Raw genomic sequence first — 25,319 nt, forward strand, 5'->3', positions numbered from 1 at the left:
TATAATATTGTGTTAGCTTTGCATTAGCAGCGCAAAAAGTTAATGTGTGTGTGTGTAGATTTGTTTGTTTCTCTTTCTTTTTGGACTTTGCAAAGTGGCTTTTGAAGCCAGGAGATATGTTTTAATCATTCAGATCTTTAATGATGACACCAGATTCATTATTAATAGGCCCAGGATCTCCAGTGATTGGGGTGGGCGAGTGGGTATTAGCACTAGCCCTGTGCTCTCTATTTGATCTCTGTGTAATTACCGCTTTTCTTTTTTCTGTCTTCACAGGCTTTAAATACTGAAGCCCCGAAGAAAGGATTTCTTCATTTTTCCACTCCATTTCCCGGGGCTTTGTTTCTTTTTGTGCAGCAGTTCTGTCACGCTTTCATCTTCATAGAGAAGAAAAGTACTGTACATTCTGCATTTGTTCTCTGTATTCAAACATACTAGTGTCAAAAGTAGAAGTGCATCTACAATAGTTGCTTTTTACAACACACTATAAAACAAAACTTCTACCAAAAATCACTAAAAAGCACAATTTAGTGGCTATGCTACTCTTTTGAATTATTTGCTGTAAGACCATATCACTTTTAATTATAATTATAATTACACATTATACAATATAATTTCATCATATGATGGAATTTACTGTATGCTGTAATGCTATTGACTATTATAAAACGGTTAGTTCCAATCCTCGATTCTGATTGGTTAATAGCTGTGCTTTATTCATGATAAAAACACGGCTATGACCGCTTCACCCAACGATTCTATTTATCAGTGCACCCTTAGCAACCACATGAAGCATTTTTTTTTTTTGAGCTTTCATGCATATTACACATTGGAATGTTGTTGTTCACGGTCAGGGACTATTTTTTTTTATCGGAAGGAATGCTTTTATGGCAGGCGGGGCATCGCGTTACTCACTCTAGATTACTGGCGATATTTAACTTCGTGTCATGCAAATGTTTTGCTCGAGTTGAATACTTTAAACTTGGGCAAAGATGAGTTAGAGGTGAATAGAGTGTGTTTTCGCGGCAAATGTGCAGGCCATTTCGCGTTATTCGCATCGCCTCATGCGAGGACGTGTCTGATCGCGTCTTTGCATTGACTTTGTATGTAATCTACTCGCGCAAATCGTTGGACTCACGTCTGGTGTGAACGGCTTCAACCATTACTTATTCACGATACAGCACAGTACTTTACTTTATCTCGTACTTTATTGCCTACGTAACTCTACACCAGTGATTCTCAACCGGTGGGCCATGGAGCGCCATCTGGTGGGCCGCGTAGGCAGTGGTAGACTACTGCCGTTGATTTTTATAAATCTTATATTTGCATCAGATTTGTCTTATGAATTTATATGAATTAAAAACACTCATTTAAGATGCATGATCTAAAAGCCCATTTATGTTTGAATATCCGACAGTAATAACGTCACTTCAGATGTCGTGTGTTCCTTTAGAGGCAGTAACACTATGCGTTGTGCCACATTTTAAAGTCGAACACACTGGTGGCATCTACAATAGCTGTTCACTATATTTATTGTTTGTTTGTCTTATCTGTTTTCTGTTTTGTTTTATTTATTGTTATTTACCAAACGTAAATAGAGTCACTTTCTGTGTATATTTAAAAAAAAAAAAATCCTGACAAAAAATGATGACATTTTCGTGATCAAACAAAAAAAAATACAATAGCTGTTCCCGGCACTCCACTTTGTGACTCCAAAGGGGCAAATTTCTATTTTCAGTAAATAAATGCATTATTTTTAACTAGGAATTTGGCAGAAATGTTTTTATTGCAGTTGATAGAATAAAACATTTATTTTTACTTAAACACCTATAAAAAGTACATTTAGATAAATTTTAAAAAATCATGAAATGGTATCTTTATTTTCTCTGCGGCTGTAAATTTTACAACATGATCTCACGGAAATTTGTGTTATAATCACAAAAATTTTATTCATTTATTCGTGTCCATGGCATGAAGTTCAGATTTTTTTCGTGCCTTGAGCACAAATGTCTATTTTTTGGCATTTAGCACGAATTTATAAAAAAAAGTTTTTCGTGTCCGTTGCACGACTTTATTTTTTGGGTCATTTTATGTATTGTTTTCTATTTTTTTCCTATTTTTTAAATCATTGTCGCTTGGACTTGGGGTTAGATTTGGGGTTTGGGTTAGGATGTACTATTATGTATTGTTTTCTACATGGTTTTCTATTCTATTCTCACCTGGAGTTGGGCTTTGGATTAGGATGTCTAAAAATGTAACAGAAAGTGATTCTAACCCCAACCCCAACAATGGTAAGAAAATAGGGGGAAAAAATAATAATAATTAATAATAATTAATCTAATTTTATGTGCCTATAACGCGACTTGCCATGAGATCAGTCTAAAATTTTACCTTTAAAGATGCAACATCTCAAAAGAACTACCTTTGAGTACTTAAAGATAACGCCTAAAGTCTAAGCCTAAAAGTCCACCTTTACATCTTTCACTTTAAATGTTTTTTTCTGCTCATGACACCTATGTGGTTTGGTTTTTCCATTGAAAGCAATGACATTCCTTGTTCATCTACAGTGGTACCACCAGGTGTACCTTTAGTGACTTTAGTGACGTGAAAAGCATGTCACAACAATGCATTGTTTTTCTGTTATTCTGCGTTGATACTATCATGTTTAATAAGGTGGTCATCAAAATGCTTTAAACAATCATTGGTGGGCTTTAAGTTGGAAAATGTTGAGAATCCCTGCTCTACACCACTGTACTTTCCTTTGCAGTCTTCTATTTTACACAGCATATACAAGTGTATATAAAATACAGTATATGCGGTGTAAAATGGTATTCCATCACAAATAATCTCTTTTATAAAATATTTCATTTCCATCCTACATATTACAGATTTTACATCTGAATGAACTTGTCATGCTTCAGTGTCTTTAAGTGGTTTAATTACCATCATATCTTGCTTTTTCTTTTCTTTATGAGGGCCGGAAGGTCAAATTTCTTTAATGATTAAAATGCTGAAAGTCTCTGTGGTTGGACATCAATATTTCATTACATTCTTTTCACACAGCTTACATAATTCCCAAAAGCTTCAATTAATGAGCTTGAAAACAGTCAGCAAAATTAAGAAATGAAAAGCACAAAGAATATGTAAGTAGGAGCAGGGGGAAAAAATGGCAACGCTCTTTTTTCCCAAGGCCTAATACACACGCATTTGTTGTTGCAAATAAAACTGTGGCCTTTAGAAGCAGACTGTACACATTTTTTACATTAGTAACATGCATATATGTAACCCAGTCTGTGAAAATCCAGCTATTTTTTTGTGATTTACTGTTTTCTACATAAAACCATCCTACAAACTTTAAAAGTTATAACCTTATGAAAGTAATATCTACAATATTGCTGTCAAAGATTAAATTCAATGACTGAAATCATAATTAGACTATAAGACTTTAGACTGGAGAACAAGACAATAACCGGTTAATTTTCCAAACATTACGGCACTATTAAAATCACTATCTCTGATTAATTTTACATCCTAACCAGCCTAACATTGATGTGACATTTAAGCAATGGTGTGACTTCGGGGCGGGACTCTTCCAACCAGTAGCAGGATGGAGGTGTTCAGAAGCCTAAAATATTTTTCAATTATGTTTGGTGACACGCTAGTGACACAGAAATCACTTCACCTTTAATAAAAAATGCTATTTTCCTCAACGCAGCTCCTTTGAGCATCTAGAGAAAACCTTCTGTCAACGACACTGTCTTTTCTACCTCCGTAACCTTGCGTTTGTGGTTTATGTCTCTGGTTATTACTGCAATACAGCTGCGCCAAAAGATTAATAATACAGGCACAATCCAGATTTGCTGCAGTGCAACTGTTGTCCTTCAGAAGGAGGATCGCTCCCCTGCGCCTCAAACAGTGAAAAATCGAGTATGACACAAACGTAATTGCATGGGAAGTAATCAATTAGACACACAATTGGAAGTGACCCGGGGTCTGGAAGCCTTCGCGCGAAAGATGGAAATGAGTGTTGTGCAAGCACCAACAAAAGTAATTTTCTTTTTCTCCTCTTGGATCCCTTTACACAGACTGCGGCTAACCGAGAAATACAGAGAGATAGAGACAGACATGTGTCTGAGACAGTCACGTTCTGATCTCGCTTTTCTCGTTTTTGGCTTTCATCTTCTGTGTGCTGTTCCAGAACGCTTTCATGAAACGTTGAGCAGGACTCATCGAGGTTAATGCATGATCATTGAGATTTTCTCCTTGAACTGGTGCAGGCATTTTGAAGAGTGAAAATACAGAGATGCGGAGATGCTCCGATGTGCACAACCCTCTGTATTATATGAACAAAAGTAGTGCATTTGAGGAGCCTTTTGTCAGGCTCTTATGTTCAGTAATTTCACTTTAATTGCAATGAAAAGTTATTATTCAGTCATTGAAATGCCTCATTTTCACCAATGTCACAAATTTGGCTGACTTCCGCTGCAAAACCATCTAAGTGCATGCAAGCTGTTTTGGCAAAAATCTCCACTGGCAAAAAACACTCCTTTGAACAAAACATAGTAAACAATTGCAAAATCACTACTAGAAATTGCAAATGATAAAAGTCAGAATGTGAAAATGAAAATACTGAACTATGCATTGGGGGCGCTGTGGTCCATTGACTGCCACATTCAGGTTGTATTCAGGTCTTAGCACTGGGGACACATTGTGATCCACGGCCGTTTTGAACAGTGTCGTTCATCCAATTAATTTATATGTGCACTTTCAAGACTTGCTGAAAAAATCGACATGTTTTTTAGAGGATTTTGCCAACAAACCAGTATTTCTGATTGGCCTGAGGCCGGGATTAAGCAGATTTGAAGTGAAAGTATTTATAGAAAATATAATAATATAATAAAGCAATAAGCCCCAAGAAGAACTGGGCATTTTATAACAGCTAAGGAACGTTGTTAGGCACGACGTGAAGCTGTTATAAAATGCACTGTAACACCACTGCGTTGCGGGGCTTATTGCTTTTATAAAATGGTTACTTTATTTGCATAGCAGGATTTCATAAAATAAAACACAGCAAATAAGTTGTAATTATATTAGTACAAATATTACTCTTCCGCCAAACAAAGTAGTTCCCCAGAATAAGTTCCCGAGCAACACACATGCAGCAAAGACACAATGAAAATATGATTAAAGACTGTGGGGTTTATTTTTATGAATCACATTCATCTAATTTATACATTAACATTTATATCGTGCAACTGTTAAAGTGATAATCAAATATGCTTGGAAGCATGCTTAACTCTTTACCCTTCAGCGTTTTTTTTTTTTTTTTTTTAAAGTTGCCACCCAGTTTTAGTTTTAGTTTCATAAATAAACATAAAATATATCAAATAAAAGAACAGACCCTGCGCTTTCAAACAACACAACAAAAACGTTTCATCCTACTTTCTCTTATAACCTCTAAATTTTTTAGCTAAAAGCAGAGACAATTCCATTTTTGTGAAGAACTTTTGTAAGAGATCAGATTCAGAACCATGATCAAAACTTACACAGTGTTTTTAGTGTTGAGTGAATGCCTCAGTGTTTAAGTTGGGTAAGATCGCCACCTAGTGGATAATAGTGGAAATATGGATTTGAAGTAGAAACTCCTCAGAGAACGTTTTCTCTTTAAGGCCACCACCATCCAAGGAGCATTATGTTTCTATATTTTACACTCACCAATATTTATTGACATTTATCTGGATATCGCCATTAATTGTACAATTGTAGAAAAAATAAAAAAATATAATTAAAGACTGTGGTGTTTATTTTCATAAATCAGTATGTAGCAACAGTGACGCAGTGATACTAAGGTAATGCGGTCTGAACCATGGGGTTACCTGGGGATTGTATCACGGCTTAGAAGAACGCGTTTCAACCAATCAGAATGAAGGACCAGAACTGCCCATTTTATAATAATATAAAAATACATGTTGCAAGCATTCGGATATTATTATGGAGGTGGTTTTTAACGGCTTTCGCATCTAAGCTCCTCATTTATACATGCTGTTCAAAAACACCCCATTGCAGGGTCTAAAACCCTGCAAGTTTTTTGTTTTGTTTGTTTCTCAACAAATAGTTGGTGAGATAAAGTAACTGACCTTTAAAAGTTGTTAATTGTTGAACTATACATTTTTTTTGTTGACATTTCAAATAAGTTGACATTTTTGTAACAAAAATGTGCGACATCTAAATGCATTTTAAAAGTCTGCATTTTTATTATTTATTGTTCAGTCAGAAGAATAACTGAGATTAATTGCTTTTTTGTATTCCCCACTTTTGTAATCACTTTTGATAAAAATCAAATGTCTAAATCTAAATGCAAAATTTTTTTAAAGGTACCCAAAATACATAAATGCAAAATTTTGCCAGCACCTAATCTACAGTATAGGGTTGCACATTTAAAGTACAGTAATGTACCCAGTAGTATCATGTGATTTTGCTCATACTGTGTAACTTTTTCCTCTCAGGTCAGAGATTTTGAAAGTGCTGCAGTGTTGTTGTAAGAAAGTTGTTTGGGAGCAAAGTACTGTAAACGTCTCTGTAAAAGTGAACAAAAGGGCAAGAAAAGCACAGAAAAGAAAACTCTGATCAAGTTATTGTAAGAGACAGCCTGAGGCCCAACAGTACAATCTACAGTATACCAAACCCCTGCAGAGCCTTTAAAAGACTAGCATACAGTTCTCCATCTGAACCATGAGATATAACAAAACAAACCTGGACAAAAACAAAGTCTTCTTTCAAGACAATTTGCTAGAAAAACAAGGCTTTTTAATACAAGAACAACAGCAAAGTAAAGCTCAATTTGTACTACTATAAAAACAAAACAATTCTTATTTTTTTCATAGAGTATTAAAGTGTTATCTATGTGGGTTATTATATCTTTATATTCATGTGCCCTCATAAACGTTAATCAAAATCTGAAAATGTAGATCTGCCTTCTTATAACGATCCTTCTCTGACATCAGTTTGACGGATTGAGCAGAACATCTGTTAACTCCGCCCCCTCCAACCGTCAGTCTACTGTGAGTTCCAATTCTGAGTGAAACGCCTACTTTTCTATATACAATCGATTCATGGTGGAAACACAAGCCACACCCACTATTTTTCTTGTCAAACCAATTAACAAACACACAAATACAATCAGCAGGGAAAATGTGACAAATTCATACAGAGATTATAAGTTTTGAAATGTGCTCAAATGCACTGTATGTTCAGACGGAAAACTTTTATACTAAAGAAAACTGTAAACTAGCTGAAAAGACAGGAAATAAATAGAGAAAAATGTGTTAAATTTACATTTGCATTTGTTTTTATGGAGGCTGTTATTATTGTGAGGTAATTACCATCTAAACACAAGCGCTCGTGCTCGGCTGCACAAAGCAAAAAAATAATAAATAAATAAAGATAATGAAAAACAATAAGGAGGTCCATGAATGCTAACTAACTAAATAAATAAATAAATAAACGTTTGCCTAGGGATGGAAAACATCTCTAATTCTTCTGAAATGGACAACCTAGTGCCACTTTGAAATGTCAATGAAAAGATGCGTAGTTTAACCTTTGACCCAGCAGTGGGACGATGTATAATTATTACAAATCGCCCGCCTCCAGAGGCCTTATGAGCATGTGGACAAGAATGGACTGCTCCTTATGGACTGAAATACAGTATACTTTCTTTGAAGCCCGTATACATAATGCATTATAATGCAAATGCATTTTTTCATAAATAATTTTCACCACTGCTATAATGAAGCTTAATGCTTATTCGGTTATTCATGGTTACACCTTAATGTATGCACACCTTCTTTAATTAACAACAAAATAACATTCACATTTAATGCAATACATTACACCCTTTTGAATTGAATTTATAATTTTACGTTGATTCATTCATTAAGCAGACATTTTTATCCAAAGTGACTTACAAATGAGAGAACATTTAACATTTTGTCGAATCATAAATAGTTAACTATTGTAATCTATTTAATTGTTTGCAATAATTGAAAGGAACACGAAACTTACAAAAAGGTTTATTATGGCATTTACATGCAAATAATGTATGTCAGGTTATTAAATTAGATTATTTAAAGGGACATTCCACCTTTTTTTTAAAAATATGCTCATTTTTCAGCTCCCTAGAGTTAAATATTCGATTTTTACCGTTTTGGAATCCATTCAGCTGATCTCCGGGTCTGGCGCTACCACTTTTAGCATAGCTTAGCACAATCCATTGAATCTGATTAGACCATTAGCATCACGCTAAAAAATAACCAAAGAGTTTAGATATTTTTATTTTATTTTTAGCTTTATTTAACAGACAGTAATGTAACGAGAGGACAGAAAAGTACAGGGTGGAGAGAGGGGTACGAGATCGGCGAAGGACCTTGAGCCGGGATTCGAACTCGGGTTGCCGAAAGTGCATCTGCACTATACAGTATGTCGGAGAACTGCGAACTAAGCCATCAGATCGGACTTTTGAAGTAGTTTTAATAGAGAATGTGAAAATAACTAACTAATTTTTAGAAATATATACTTATATGTTTAAAAAGAAATCAAAGTGGGTGTTGTTCCAATTCATATTTAAATAAATAGCTCTTACTTAACACAGCAGGAAGGACATTTGAAACACAGTCACAGGGGAATCCCTACGACTAATGCCCGGGCACCATGCATATCGCTGTCACCCACACATTGCCTCCCAGAAAATCAATAGAGCAATAGCAGAATATACCAGCGACAAATTGATTTTATCCAGGGCAATTTCTACCTCCATGGATTTCAGTTCTGGTAGCAGTGCAGACAGGCTCGTCTGATCAGATTTGGGGATTAGGTCCAGCACAGTTAATACCCTTTATTCTCCTCGATATCGCTTTTGGATGGCATTGATCACTTTACACATCCCTGGAGAAGTGCTGTATGAGATGATAATATGACAGGCGATCAAAAGAGTCATAATGTATAAGTCTGACCAGCACATTCAGAGAGAGATGGGGAGAGAGAGATGAAGAGAGAGAGGAAGAGAGATGTGTCTGGGCTTTGTTCCAGCTTTGATCTGGCCCAGGGTTACATGATGTTTACTTAGTTCAAAATTTAGGAGATCATCGTTAGGAAGAAACTTTGAAAAGTGACCCAACAACTGCTATACTGGTAAACTTTACAGTAAAGTTGTATTTAATAACATTAACAAATGCATTAGGTAACAATAAGGAGTATAGCTGTTTCAGGGTTAATAAAAATGTTAATATTAGTTAATGCCATTGCAAGTCATGTTAGTTCATTGTGCATTAACTAATGTTAACAGTTACATCTTTTGATGTCAAATAAATCTTTGGTGTCCCCATAAAAGGCATGTAAAGTTTTTAGCTCAAAATACCCCACAGATAATTTATTATTGCATGTTAAAATTGCCACTTTGTAGGTGTGAGCAAAAATTTGCCGCTTTGGGTGTGTCCTTTTAAATACAAATTAGCTGATCTCTGCACTAAATGACAGTGCCGTGTTTGGATAGTGCAGATTAAGGGGCGGTATTATCCCCTTCTGACATCACAAGGGAGCCAAAATTCAATTGACCAATTTTTTCACATGCTTGCAGAGAATAGTTACTGGGTTAATCTTTTTCACATTTTCTAGGTTGATAGAAGTACTGGGGACCCAATTATAGCATTTAAACATGGAAAAGTCAGGTTTACATTTTATGTCATTTTATGTCATTTTAAAACTGTATTAGTGAATGCTAAAAATAATATACATTTTGATAGAACAATCTTGTAAAAGTATTGTTCATTTGCAGTTCATGTTAGCTAATGCATTAACTGTCGCCGTCCCGTATACGGGACACCTGTATTTACTTCAATATTGTTGAGGTAAATGTTAATCTATCACTACAAACTCTATATTGTTGGAAAGATCTAAACCTCTAGAATACATATTTCAGCAGTGATTTATAAAATAAATTATAAAGGGAGAGTAATTGATTCATTTATGACCAGAGTGCGCCTCAAAACATTTAAATCCTGCTAAATGTCACTGTCTTGCCAGCCGGGCGCCTACGTTTACTTCAGTGTTTTCCATGTGAATTCTTATCCAATAATGACAAACTATATATCATTGGAAAGCTCTAAGAGTGTAGTTTTCATATATCCTCACCATTTTGGGAGAATTATGACGTAGTGAGACTCAGTTTCTAAAATGTCACGGGCCAACATGTAGGCCCAATTTGATTTTACATATTTATAACACTAAACCCCTACTCTAAACCTAAAAAATCTTGATAAACTATATATCACTGGAAAGCTCTCAGAATGTAGTTTTCATATTTCAAGGTCATCTGATGATAGAAATAATGTAGTGACAGTTTTTAGTTACATGACCCCACCCCCCATAGGAATGCATATTAATTTTATATATTCATAATTCTAATATCATATTATAAATCTTCAAATATGTTGACAAACTATATATCATTGGAAAGCTCCAAGCCTGTAGTTTTCATATTTCAAAACATTTTAGCAGTAATAATAATGCAGTGACAGTTATTTATTAATTTGCAGCAAGAGTATGCAGCAAACCGTTGACACCTAGTGGCCTTTGTTGGTAAAACGACAAAAAAGTCACACAAACCTCATTTTTTGGGATTTTACCTTGAAAATTGAGTCACAACAACTTGAGACTTATAGCTTCATTTTTGCATTATTTCTTTTTTGAAATATTTACATTTTTATTGTTTTATTTATAAAATTATTATGTTATGGAATTATTTTTATTTATTAAAAGAAATTTAAACTGCTATAACATTTTTTCTGTTTAATATTTTTTTATATCCAGACACTTCAGTGATAAACCTTAAATTGTCTTCTTTAAAACAAGACCAAGATTAGTCTTCTAGACAAAAAAATGCCAGAGTTATATTCATTTGAAAGTGAACATCAAATTCCCCCCACACACTTAAACGGGGTGGGTGACAGAAAAGGGGTTAATTTACTGTCGCCGTCCCGTATACGGGACACCTGTTTTTACTTCAAATAATAACGACGGGCCGTTTAATTAGTCAAAAACAATACGCACTCAAGGTGGTAATACCTTGTCACACAGCGGAGTGCATTATTTTCAAATAATTCAAAGTCAATTATTGTGCTTATGTCACAGACATTGGTAAGACATTGCAAAAATAATGCATACCCATGGACCATTTCTCAACCAATCAGAATATTATAACGAATGTTAACAAATGGAACCTGATTGTAAAGTGTAGATAATGGGGCATCCAGACCCATCATACAAGTCATTGCTACACACCACTGAGAGAAAAAGGTAATGACAATAGATCTACAACGACCAAAGTAAAACTGAGCAGAAGATAAATAATGCACACAGGCAAACGTAGAAAGATTTAGACACAAATGAGGAAAAGTGAGTAAAACGAGCGGGCAAAGGTTCTCAATTGTCTTTTTTATTTCCCTGTGGGCATGGCTGGGATTTCAAACGTTCCTTGACTCCACTGCTGTGCCATGCAAGACTGCCAGAGAGAGATCACGCTCCTTTGAGAATGCCTGTTCCTGTCATCTTCCAAGAATGCAGTATGAAAGTGGCTTAGAGCTTCAAGTGCTGATGTAGACAGTGCAATGTAGTATTTGGGTAATGTACAGAGCACTAGGATTGAGGGAATGGATAAGTGGAACAATACATGTGGCTTGAATTATTTAACCATTAGCTGAATCGTCGGCTATGTGGAATCTCCCTGCTCTATATCATATGCCTTCGACACTCTTAAAAAGCAAATGAAGGCGTTATTTAGACCAGAAACATTGTCCTATAATAGCGAGAGTGCTTCAGAATCATTTGTATGCCCGGGTTAAAAAAATTGTTTTTAAATTGGCTAGACTTTACATGACAATATACATTTACATTTATGTATTTTACAGACGCTTTTACCCAACTTGCATTATGTGTTCCCTGGGAACAAACCCACAACCTTTTACATTACTAATGCAATGCTCTACCACTGTACTATAGGAACATTTTAAGAAAAAAAATTTCAGTTTGAAAACAATTATTTTTTTTAAAAGCGGCAGTATGTAATTTTTGCATCACTTGATTACTTTAAACAGAATTAAATATTGGAATTAAAAATACAAACGGTACAAATAGCATGTTTCCAGAGCAATCCTCAATCACACCATTGATTTATTTGATTGTAAGACTTGTTAATAAGATCAAGCAAACAGCCACTGAGCCATAATTTTAATTTCCTACAGATGTTTTACCTGCAAGCTTACATTATAGTTGTTTCTCTATACACTTCTAAAAAAAAAGATGCTACATAAGGTTCTTCACAGTGATTCTATAGAAAAGCCATTTTTGGTTCCCCGATAAGCCTTTTATTCAAAGGTTTACCATTTATTTTTTATAATTTAATAGTCTAAAGAAGCATTTATCTACTACAAAAACTTTCTGCAGATGTTAACTCTTTCCATTGCCATTGACAAGTTAACTCATCAATTACGAGAAAATGCTTCCCTGCCAACAACGAGTATTGCCGGCTTTCTGCAATACCGCTATTATCCACCATGTGGCGCTTAAAATGTCCTTTCTAAAATCATTCACTGCTCACTCAGAAATGGATGGCTACTACAAGGAGGAAGCTTTTAGAGTTTTTAATAAAAAATTCTTGTTATATATTGACTTTATTCTTGAGATTTTACTAGGGCCGGGACTCGATTAAAAAATGTAATCTAATTAATTAGAGGCTTTGTAATTAATTAATCAAAATTAATCACATTTTAATCACATATAAATATTTGACCTGAGAACATTAAGTTATTTTTTCACATGGATTTTAGTATACCATGAATAATGACTGAAAACATAAGCTTAAGCAACAAAATATTGTTTATTTTTGTTCAAAGTCGTTGTACTCGGAGTCGGGCTAATGTCCACGCTAGCTGCTATATGTTTTGCATTGAGATGAGGCTCGATGTGCTGCGGTGATATGTGAATTCCTTGTTGCATAGCTTACACACAACCATGCTCTTATCGACGCTTCCATCCGTTCGTTTTTTATAAAAAAATTCCCATTCACGGGGCCAACCAAAGCGATCTCATCAGCTTCTTTGTTCATGTTCACTGTGGTTTGTTGTTGTCTGAAGTCATGAACGCTAGTTGGTGCTCCAGTATAATCGGTCCGCCGAAACTCATCCAATGAGAAATGTTCCGCGGTGCAAAAATAAGTGCGATTAAAATGCGTTAAAAATGTTTAATGTCCCGGCCCTAGATTTTACGAATTTATTCTTGCTATATATTGACTTTATTCTCGTTAAAGAATGACTTTATTCTTGTTAAATAATGACTTTATTCTTGTTAAATAACGACTATATTCTCGTTAAAAAACGCTTTATTCTCGTTAAATAATGACTGTATTTTAGTTAAATAACAACATTATTCTCGTTAAATAATGAATTTGTTCTCGTTAAATACTGACTTTGTTCTCGTTAAGGAACGACTTCATTCTCGTTAAGTAACGACTTTATTCTCGTTAAGTAACGACTTTATTCTTGTTAAGTAACACCTTTATTCTTGTTAAGTAACGACTTTATTCTTGTTGAATAACAACTTTATTTTCGTTAAATAATGACTTTATTCTCGTTAAATAACGACGTTATTCTCGTTAAATAATAACTTTATTCTTGTTAAATAATGACTTTGTTCTCGTTAAATAACGACTTTATTCTTGTTAAGGAACGACTTCATTCTCGTTGAGTAATGACTTTATTCTCGTCAAGTAACGACTTTATTCTTTTTAAATAACAACTGTATTTTAGTTAAATAATAACTTTATTCTCATTAAATAACAACATTATTCTCGTTAAATAATGACTTTATTCTCGTTAAATAGCGCTTTATTCTCGTTAAATAATGACTGTATTTTAGTTAAATAATGACATTATTCTCGTTAAATAATGACTTTGTTCTTGTTAAATAATGACTTTGTTCCCGTTAAATAACGACTTTGTTCTCGTTAAGGAACGACTTTATTCTCGTTAAGTAACGACTTTATTCTCGTTAAGTAACGACTTTATTCTCGTTAAGTAACGACTTTATTCTTGTTAAGTAACGACTTTATTCTTGTTAAATAACGACTTTATTTTCGTTAAATAATGACTTTATTCTTGTTAAATAACAACGTTATTCTCGTTAAATAATGACTTTATTCTCGTTAAATAATGACTTTGTTCTCGTTAAATAACGACTTTATTCTATTAAGGAACGGCTTCATTCTCGTTGAGTAATGACTTTATTCTCGTTAAGTAACGACTTTATTCCGGTTAAATAACAACTTTGTTTTTGTTAAATAATGACTTTATGCTCGTTAAATAACAACTTTATTCTAGTTAAATGATGACTTTATTCTTGTTAAGGAACGACTTTATTCACGCATATTAATTAGTTTAATCTCGAGACTAGTTTGTTTTATTTTTTTAGCTGGGCCCTAATCCTCCTTGGTAGAATGAGACCTAATGTATGCATCAAAATTATTGACTTTTCTTTTATGCCAAAAATCATTAGGATATTATCATATTCTATGAAGATATTTAGTTAATTTACTCCTATAAATATATCAAAACTTTTTTAGGGAGTGGATGCAGTTGCTTAGGACTTCATTTGGACAACTTTTTGGTGATTTTCTCAGTTTTTATTTTTTTTATTGAATGTTATCAGATTCCAGACTTTCAAATATTTGTATCTCAGCCAAATGTTGCCCAAAAACCATATATAAATGTAAAGCTTGTTTATTCAGATTTTTAGATGATGTATAAATCTCAGTTAAAAAAATATCCCTAAAGAATGGTTTTGTGGTTCAGGGTATAAATTCACACATATAAATACTTTTATATTTACCTTTGAGATACTATGAACCCTTTAGGCGCAAAGGTGTACTTTTTAAAATAATAATAATATATTTTATTTGTAAAGCAGTTTTCATAGTTAAAAACAATCCCAAAGTGCTAAAACAATCCCAAAGTGCTAAAAGAGTACTGCCCCAGTGTCAGCAAGGAATCATTTTGCCCATTTTACTGACAGTGTAGGTGTAGGGCTTTTTTATTTTTAAAGGGGGTCTGGGATAAGAGATAATCATTTTAACATAAAATAACAAGCATAGCTTTGGGGGTTTTCAAATCTATTTTTCACAACCCATTTTTTGAAAGTTTTTTGTTTGATTGATTATGTGAAATATTTGAGGGAACAAAATGGCATTGAACAGACTGTACTTTAAACCTCAGAGCCTCGTTTTCATTTGAGTCAAACAAAATAATAAGCCATCTACCCTGACTGAAGTCTATTTTCTGTCCAATTTTTTACAGGGCAAATGTTTTCAATGTTCCCAAATGAATGCATTCTGAGCTGTGAAAGATCTAAAAAGAGACATCCAGCAGTGATGTTTTATCTCAAAGATTGATCACCACTAAATAATATTGAATAAGTACCAAGAAACAGAATAACCCATTTCGAAAAATGCCCCCATTCATCCATTGTTCGCCCTAAATCCACTTGGGTTGAACAAAGTTGCCTTAATCTTCAAATACAGCAAGTATGGTTTTGTTTTAGACTGTAGGTCAGGACTTTCCTCTGTCTGGACAGTGCAGTAAAGAGTGAGGTAGTGCATGGTAAATGTCAGGCCCATGCACTTACAGTACACTAATGCTGTCATCAGGACCAGAACAAGTGCTGTCTAATAGCACTGCTCGTGTACTGGAAGAAGGTCAGAGAAAAGACTTTTCAACATGTCCTGGCAGAGCGGGAGTCATTATGGTGACACATAAGTAAACATAAAAACATCAAAACTTCATATATTTGTACTGTTTTAAATTATACAAGATGCATGTGTTAAATTACAAGTTAAACAGAGTCTTATTTGTGCAGAATGTAATGTTTGTTTACTATAACGTTTGAATCCACAGAGGTTTATGTGAACGGGTTCATTTTTCAACACATGGTAGGCAGGCTGTTAAATATAGCTACTGATGTACATCTTAGAAATATACTAAAGGCTGAACATAGCACATATATCCTTGCGATGAAATGAACAACAGTTAATGCACTATACTTTATAAGTGGACTAAATAGTGAAGAATGTGGGGTACTGAACAGGGCATTTAAAAAGACGTCCTTCATAGAAAAACAGCTGTTGGAAACAGTAATGAATGGAGAAAAAAAATCTATTATCTGAATATGAAAGATAAATTAGTGTACAGGATGTACAGAATATCAGTTCTGTGCAATATGTTTCCAAAGCATTTTATCAAACTACTAAACAGCCAACAGCCTCCATACCAATACTAGCATGATGGGAATATATTTCATGTTAAACTATCAAAAACTTTTGGCAATTTGTTGTACGCATGACTCAAAATATTGTTTTTGATTATCATATAAATCTACAGAGCAATAAGCTTTAACACAACTTCAGTGGACCTTTAAAGGAAAACACCACCATTTTCAATGCGTACACTTAATCTTTGTACAGCGCGTCGTGAATGTGTTGCATTTAGCCTAACACCATTTTTCCCTTAGGATCCAAATAGGTATGAATTTAGAAGCCACCAAACACTTCCATGTTTCCCCTATTTAAAGACTGTTACATGAGTGGATACACGAGTAAGTATGGTGGCACAAAATAAAACATGGCGATTTTTTAAGCAGATAAAAAATGGGAACTATATTGTATGGCGGAAGAGCGCTTACAGTAGTTTACCGCACTTCGACCTCGGCGCCCAGAAACATCATCACTCCTGACTACCTCTCGCTCAAACTTCCGTCTATATTACTTTAGTAATATAGTAGTTATATGTAGTAAACTGTAGTAGTTACTAAGTGCTCTTCCGCCAAACAATAGTTCTAATTTTTATCTGCTTAAAAATCCCCACGTTTTATTTTGTGCCACAATACTTACTCGTGTAACTACTCATGTAAGAGTCTTTGAATGGGGAAAACATGGAGGTTTTTGGTGGCTTCTGGGTTCATCCCTGTTTGGATCCTGAGGAATGGGTGGGGCTAGGCTAAATGCTAACAAATTCACAACGCGTTGTAATAAGATTAAGTGCACGCATTGAAAAAAGATAGGGATGTATTGATTTGTCAAAGTTAAAATAAGAACATAGTAAAATATTGAAAAACTGTGGTGTTTTCATTTAAAGAAAAAAGTTACAAAACTGTAGCTTTTTGTCACTTGGGTGGTACCCTCAAAGGTTAATTTTTGTACCTTTATGGGTGTACAACACACTGAAATGTTGTACCTTTTGGGGTAACCTAAGTACCTATTGTGTATGGGACCAATTTTGTACCAGTTAAATGTTAAGAGGTATAAGGTACAACATTGTATTATATTCTGACCTGTAAATGTACAAAACAGAACCTTAGGGTACCACCCCAGTGACAGAAAAGGTACAATCTTTGTACCTTTTGTTCCGACAGTGCTTATGCTGAAAAGAAATGGAATAGCCAATTGTCAATACCATGGGTTAACAATACAGTAAACAGCCTAGACAAAGAAGCTTTACTGTCCTATAGCAGACACTACAATATAGTCTGTAAAATGAGGCTGTTTCTATTCCTTTGACTTTCATAAAGTCAAAAGATCAATTTGTTTATATAACCTTTACCTCTTCTCTAAAACTGATGGATCTAAACTATAATAAAGACTTCATGTGAGCGAGCTGAACAGCAGCGCTGTCATCAAGCTGGTCAAGCTCTGTGGTTCTCCACCAAACCTATCACCGAGTTTTATGGATCCAATTCCAGGTGTAGATATTTGGGAGTATTTCACTGCCAACGTCTGGCAGAGACGTTGCCCTTCCAATCCACCAGCTAAAGCATTTTTTTGAGTCGTGTGAAATCAGTTCAGCATAATATCCATAATGAGAAATAATGCCTCTTTTATGCCTGTCATAGATATCGAGGAACATTCATCATCTTCACTAAAAGCCCCGACAACAAATATTATTTTGTAAAGAATTGTATATGCAAGTACGTTTTATATTTGTGTCCAAATCAATTTCAAGTGCTCAGGGTAAGCCTTAAGATCAAAAGGGTTTATAAAATTACGTGTCTGAACTTTTAAGGTGCAGTATGTAGATTTTAGTCTTGTTTTCAGTAAAAATATCTACAAAATTTTTAAATTAAGATGCATTTTTTTGATAAGCAAAATGAACTAGGAAAATAAGTATGTATACAATATAGTTTTTAGACAAAAAATATATAAAATAAAGCGAATTTGTGCTTAAAACAAGCAAAAAATAAGAAAAAAATCTTAAATTAAGTGCTAATGTACTTAAAGTTTATATTTTTGTCTATTTTTTGCAGTGTAGACACTACGGTAGCTGCCACAGCACAAACATGTCATCGTCTGAGACAACATGCATTCTGTAAATCTTTTAGTCAATTTGGGGCCACTGCAAAAACATTAGGGCGCAAAATGGCAAAGGCGACCCACGGCCTATGTAGATAAAAACGTCTCATTCTTAGGTAATAAAAACATCATAGTTCATTATGTAAAGCCTGGTATACACTGTGCGATTTTAAATAGTCCTTTAGGATTGTTGCTTGCCACCCTGTGCGATCAATATCGTAGTTAAGTCCATGTCACACTGTATGATCTCAGTTTCCATCAATGTCAGACTGTACGAGTTAAAAGACTTAAAAATCGGACGCACGCAAACAAACAAACGTGTCCGCAGTTTTACGTCATCGATCGACGACGGCTGTGCAAACACACGCTGAAGCAAAGGCTAGCAAACCGAAACAACATTTACCGTTCATTTTAATAATAAGCATAAAAAGAAGAAGGAGACGAGTACCTGGCATTTGAATTCAGCGCGGTTTCTCTCCGGGCTGCTTCATTTATATACTATCATGGTACAGTGGTGATGACACGTTGTACAAACACTCTTTATCTTTCAATAACTCCTCAAGTTTCTCCTCCTGCTGTATAGTCAACCTGGCTCTTTTTGACATTTGTCTGTGTTGATTTGTTGTTGTCGCTGTACTAATTGCATCATCGGGTTCTGTGCTTCTATTGGTTCTTGATCTGCCAGTTGTCGTAGGAAGATGTCACACAGCAGGATTGTGTCTCAAAATTTCTGACACTGCCAGATTTTTGTCGGAGGATAATTTTGATCGCAACGGTCATTAATCGGCTGTCTGCCAACATGTCAAACTAGCGATCAAAGGCGGCAGATTTTGGCCTGGGATTCCAGAAATCTTTTAGGATTTCAAAATTTGTCCCAGACAGCTAAATCGTGGCTGAAATCTCACAGTGTGCACCGGGCTTAAGGTCTTCATACACCACTGAAAATATAGTTATGCATATTATATTCCAATTCTGTTAAGAGATCCTCCTAAAAACTGCACACAGCACCTTTAACTGGTACTGTACATTCTTAGCCAAACAGTCATTTATGTACCTTCAACAAAGACATGATGATCACAGAGATGCCATCAACAAAGATCAGCAATGAAAACCGAATACTAACAAATAAACACGCAACCTGTTAAAAAGCGAACTCTCTTACCTGTAAGATTCTTGAGGCCGAGCTGACGCAGCCCGAAGTTGCCGTCTCTACGGTAGTTGAGAAAGATAGCCAACGCATAGCGGTCTTCATACAGCCTGGTTCCACGGACGATGCGGAGATTCTCCAAGGGCAGATATTCAAACTGATTCAGTGCCACAAGCACATATCCGGTCACCTCACGAATAGACTGCAAACAGGACAAAGCACAGCTGTTAACCATACAGCACAGAGATGTTTTCAGAGAAATTTATTTTAAAGTCAACTGCATCATTTCCCAGTAGCAAAAATATTGACTTTCCCAAACACTTCTCTAATCTTCTATTGTTTAAGCAAATTCACAACGCTGGTTGAGCCAAGAATGTTACATCCAATCGAGTCAGGACGCTCAAAGAGACTGGTATGGCACTGCATTAGCGCCCCAAAAGTTGTGTGTTTGAATCCCAGGAAACACACATAATCATGATCTTAAATACACTATACTATGCTGCTTTGGATAAAAGCATCTGCCAAATGTATAAATATAAATGAAATACAGAGTTTGCAATTATATAGCAAGAACATATCTGACAACACAGTGGACAGCACAACATTAGCAGTAATGTTGGTCAGAAAGTAGTATAGTCTGTTTTTTACGTGTACACGAATGTACACGCACAGATGAGCACACAGCCTAGTTTTTTTGACTCGTACGTGTACACAGACATCCGACTCATGCACATTGCAACAAAATGCAATGCATCTGCTAGGCTACATATTACATTCGCCTGTAGGCGCATGTGCGACCTACGTGTACAAACAAAGTACGCGGGGTTTCAAACTTTCTGGGGGTTCGCATACCCTTGCGTACAAAATGCACCATACTTTGGTCTTAAAGGCGGGGTGCATGATCTCCAAAAGCCAATGTTGACATTTGAAATCACCTAAACAAACACGCCAACAGAATCTGGACCTTCTTTTGATAGACCCGCCCCACACATACACAACCCAGGCAATGATGCTTAAATAAATCATACAAACATCAGCTAAAATGATCTATAGGCTATATGATTATAATCAGAGCATGTGCATGTTTGTCAGTGATTTATTTATATTAGGTTAATTTTAAAGCATTTAATAACCATAGACCTACGCAAAGGAGGTGCATTTCATTTGTAAAAGCCTTAACCACAGATAAATCAGACATTGAAGTACAGGAAACATTAACCTATATTAATACATATATCACAGCTTAAATAACATAAGGTTATTATTTAGGCTCATTATTTCCTATTAATTATGGTAATGTTATGGTTAAGTGAATGTTAGCAGTTATCACTATAATCACTGCATATAGAGATGTTTTTCATATTTTCTTCAAATGCTTAATATATCTGCTGTTCATATGTTCATTTATTAGTGTGTTATATGATTAGAATGTTGTCCCGGTTTTAAAATGAAGCACAGCAATGATATTTAAGAGTTTATCTCCCTTAGTAAGTATCGAAAAGTATCGGAACCGCGATTCTCGACTTGGTATTGGCACGAAACAATATTTTTGGTATCGTGACAACACTACAATGAGCTAGAGGGAATTCTCTCTCTCTTTCTCTCTCTCTCTCTCTCTATTAGACAGATAATGATCATGGGGGCGACACAGACCCATCCAACCACATCCATGAGACCCTCACCGTGACATACTAGTGCCATCACAGCGTCTGCCATTACAGAAGACAGAGTTTCATTCATTTTGACAGAGCACATCCCACTGTGATAGATGACACTGTGTGTGTGTGTGTGTGTGTGTGTGTGTGTGTGTGTGTGTGTGTGTGTGTGTGTGTGTGTGTGTGTGTGTGTTTGGGGGTGGTGGGGACAGAATTAGCTCTGAGGAAGTGTTGGCATTAGCAAGCCGCCCCATTGACAGCCGTCACTAAGCGTGAACTTTAGCTCGGGCCCCATGCAGAGTGACAGGACCGGGTCTGCAGCTGTCATCGTTCGCCATGTCCAGCTAATGGACAGAGACACAAGCCTTTTTTAGTACCAGCACTTGAAGACCAGTCAGGGCTTTAGTCATTTATCTGGGCTAATGAACTGATCTAATAGCCGCTCCCTGACTGTGAAGATATGGCGGGGAGAACTTCCTGCATGTGTGTGATACATGGGGTATCGCTGATGGGTCCTGGGCATTGTATTAATGGGGTTATGGAGCTGATTGGTCACCATGTAGAGTACGTGGCTGTAAAAGGAACATATTGCACATGCTGTAAAGAGTAAGAGTAAAAGCGAGGTACAGTATACGACACATGCTTAGCAATCTACAGTATTATACTATAGTATATTATAGTAATTACTAGACTTTGGTAATGTAAACTACAGTATTTTTTATATTTTACAATGGTAAGGTTCAAAAACACTATAGTATCTAGTAGTGATGCACCGATGTATCGGCCGACGATATTTATCGGCCGATATTTGATGAATTTGAAACCATCGGCATATCGGCAACAGCACGAGAAAGGCCTATACCGATTGTTTATTAATTTACTGCATAAAGGGAATGAGTTGCATGTCTGTTGCATAATACAACATTTTTAACCCCTCAAGGAACGGATGAAATTCCACAATGGGACGTATTTGTTTCTCAGACGTTGCACAATAAACGTGACATCCGAATATATATTCATTATAAATCGTGAATGAAAAGTGAGATTCGAACGAATGTCCGTTAGTGAACTAATTGCATACACTATTTATATCGTAATTCAGTCAGAAACGTCAAGATTGTGAGATGAACAAATCATTTTGGATTGAAAAGCTTGGATATTCCATTTCCTTGGACTTTTGGGGATTTATGAACAATTTGTTTTGGACAATTTCACTGAAGCGAATAAAGGGAAGATTTTGAAGGTAAGTAAATATCCTAAATCGGCGCGGCCCGGTTCAGGTAGCTAACAACTAGATTACAGTTTTATGACTGCTAAAAATCATATTATGCTTTGTGTGTGCGCTTAATGGATTCCCTAAAGTCTAAGCTTTACAACGATGTGCCGCATGGCCGTATATTTTGAAGATTTAATGCTTCAAAGTTACAATGACATAATGCAGCCTCACGTGCAAGGGAGGGGGTGTACCGTATACGGCACAGTGTTCCTTATCAGGTTAACAATAATTATCAAAATAATTAAATACTTCCCAAAACAAAATAAGTTGCATAAATTATAGTCTGTCAGACGTGCGATGAGGGAAAAAATTATAAATCACGTAGTTAATCACGCGAGATTACTCATTCATGTGATCCATGCGGTCTACAGTATTTCGGGAAAATGTCTGCGGTCTGGGCTTTCTACAAAATCTCGGATTAAGACAAAAAAAAAAACGCCATTTGCAACGAGTGTTCTGCAGAAATATCAAGAGGAGGTAGTATTGTATACAAGTGTTAAATATCGGTATCGGCCAGAAGTTGTCTGTTTAAATCTGTATCGGCCCAAAAAAATCCTATCGGAGCATCCCTAGTATCTAGCTACAAAAGTTTACTACAGTATATTCTCTAATGAGTAACACAGGTGGACATTTGTGTTGAAGTCTCGAAAATAATGTTTTTGTTATTCCATAGTTTTGAAAAGTTTATACAAAATTTGAAAAAGTAATACATAAATAAAGAAAAAGTTACTCTAAACTTTTGAATAACAGTATATTGCTTCCACAACTTTCTGACGATTTCACTAAATATTTGACAATGATACAAAATACTAAGTGAAAATACTAAAAAAATCAAAGGTTTCCTAAATTGAGCAAAATGGAAAAGGGGAAATTACAGTCACTTCAACATTCTGACCCTACCACTGCTGTCTGAAAGGTTTGGATGAAAACATGAACTCTGGCCAAACCTTTGACATTGGCATGATCCTCTATTTCCTATTGCTGTCCTTACACCTTACAAAAAGCCAATGCACTCCTGCCACATCCTGCCAACAACCCTCTCGCCCCTGGGCACCGGGAACTGAACCCATCCCAGTTACCTAGCAACCACTGGAACCTGCCGCTGTCTAAGAGACAGAAGAAAAGGACCTGAAAAGCAGAAGAGGAAAAACAGCAACATCTTTGTTGTACTTCTCCTAATTTAATTAAAGGATTACTTTGCTGAGATTTTCCACACAGCCTATTTGGCTTCCAGTGTTCACTTTCCAGCACCATTTAATTTCTCTTTCTCAAACTAATTTGTTATTTTCAAGCCAGTGGATCGATACTTTCCCGAGTAGAGGAGCAGAGGAGAGAAGGAATAGGATAAAAACTCGGGCCTTTTTCTTCTCTCTGTTTGTTCAATAATCAACCACATAAATAAAGGTAAACACCTTGTTGTGATTACAAGCTCAGTTCATAGCTAATGGCATAGTGTCAATAAGAAGCTCTTACCACCTGCCATTAACAGAAAAATACATGCAACCTGACTTCATCTGAGAGCTGCGGAGACAAATCAATGGAAATATTTGGTTTTATTCTGTTTTTACGGCACTAACACTACATTACTGCTCTGAGCTCCAATCTGGCCTTATCTAAAGTAGTTGATACTAAGGCTGGTATCGGCAAGAATCTTGCAATACGATGTGTAGCATGATACAGGGGTGTGATGCAAATATGTTACGATACTGTAAAGAGAGGCAGTATATTAGGATATTTCCTAGTTTGGGAATATACCGTATGTTTCGGTCTATAAGCCGCGTTTTTTCATATCTTGGCTGGTGCTGCGTCTTATAGTCAGGTGCGCCTTGTAAGTCAGTAGGAATTAATTTTGACATTTATGAGGCAAGAGACTCATAAACATTACCGTCCACAGCCACGAGAGTCCGTGATATGCTGCTCATGTATTTATGTAATTCAATGGATTCAGTGATGTGGAATGATGAGTATGTGAACTTCAGGCTAGTTGGCTTGTTTGTTTAATGTAGCCTATTCAACCTTCCAGGTAAGTTCTGTATGCTATGGTTAATCGTTTAAATAACTAGCAGCGCACCCCTATGCTAGTGGTTCCCATCACTGTTTAAGTTTAAAGATAAGAAGAATGCCATTGAGTGGTCAGAATAAAAACTCTGAAATGAGTACCATGAATATTGTATGGACAGCTTCATCAGACACACGTGCGTTGTCGTGGTTACGCATCTGGTCTAGGGATGCACCGATATGGAAATTTTGGCGATACCGATAACCGATAACTCTTTAAATTTGGGGGGCGATAACCGATATCTAAAGGCTGATAAATTTTCATATTATTTTCACAATGAAAAACTTGCAGACCGCGGACATCTTGTCTTTGCGCTAGACTAGCATACTCTTCTTAAGCCCGCAACACGTGTCATCTTCGTGCTATGTCACAGAAAGCACCAATCAAAACTCCACATGGCCAGCAATGAGCAAGTGAAATGGTTCAACAAACCAAAATAATCCATCATTTATCGGCCTAATTTTGCTATCAGACCGATAACCGATAATATTACAAATAAGAAGTTATCGGCCGATAACAATATGTCGGCCGATATATCATGCATCCCTGATCTGGTCGAAACTTTACTTCCGGTTTCTGTTTGTTTAATGGTCTGACTGGTGGCTAAAATGAACTATGGAACAAATACCTCGTCAAAAATAACAAATGTTTTGATTTCCTAAAGACGAGGGGAGACGGCGATCATGGATCACCACTATGTGAAGGGAGTTAGCAACGTTAGCTCACTGTCTTTTTTACGC

At 35.8% G+C, this 25,319-nt stretch overlaps 1 protein-coding gene across 1 annotated transcript in view; it reads right to left on the reverse strand.

Moving 5' to 3' along the window:
- Window positions 1–25,319, reverse strand: part of erbb4b (erb-b2 receptor tyrosine kinase 4b) — a 438,095-nt gene that overhangs the window by 157,462 nt on the left and 255,314 nt on the right. The window contains exon 3 of the mRNA XM_073854619.1: window positions 19,605–19,791. Within this exon, the coding sequence (XP_073710720.1) occupies window positions 19,605–19,791 (187 nt within the window). The remainder of the gene's footprint in view (window positions 1–19,604; window positions 19,792–25,319) is intronic.

Source organism: Misgurnus anguillicaudatus, chromosome 17 (assembly GCF_027580225.2).
Source record: "Misgurnus anguillicaudatus chromosome 17, ASM2758022v2, whole genome shotgun sequence".
NCBI classification, from domain to species: Eukaryota; Metazoa; Chordata; class Actinopteri; order Cypriniformes; family Cobitidae; genus Misgurnus; species Misgurnus anguillicaudatus.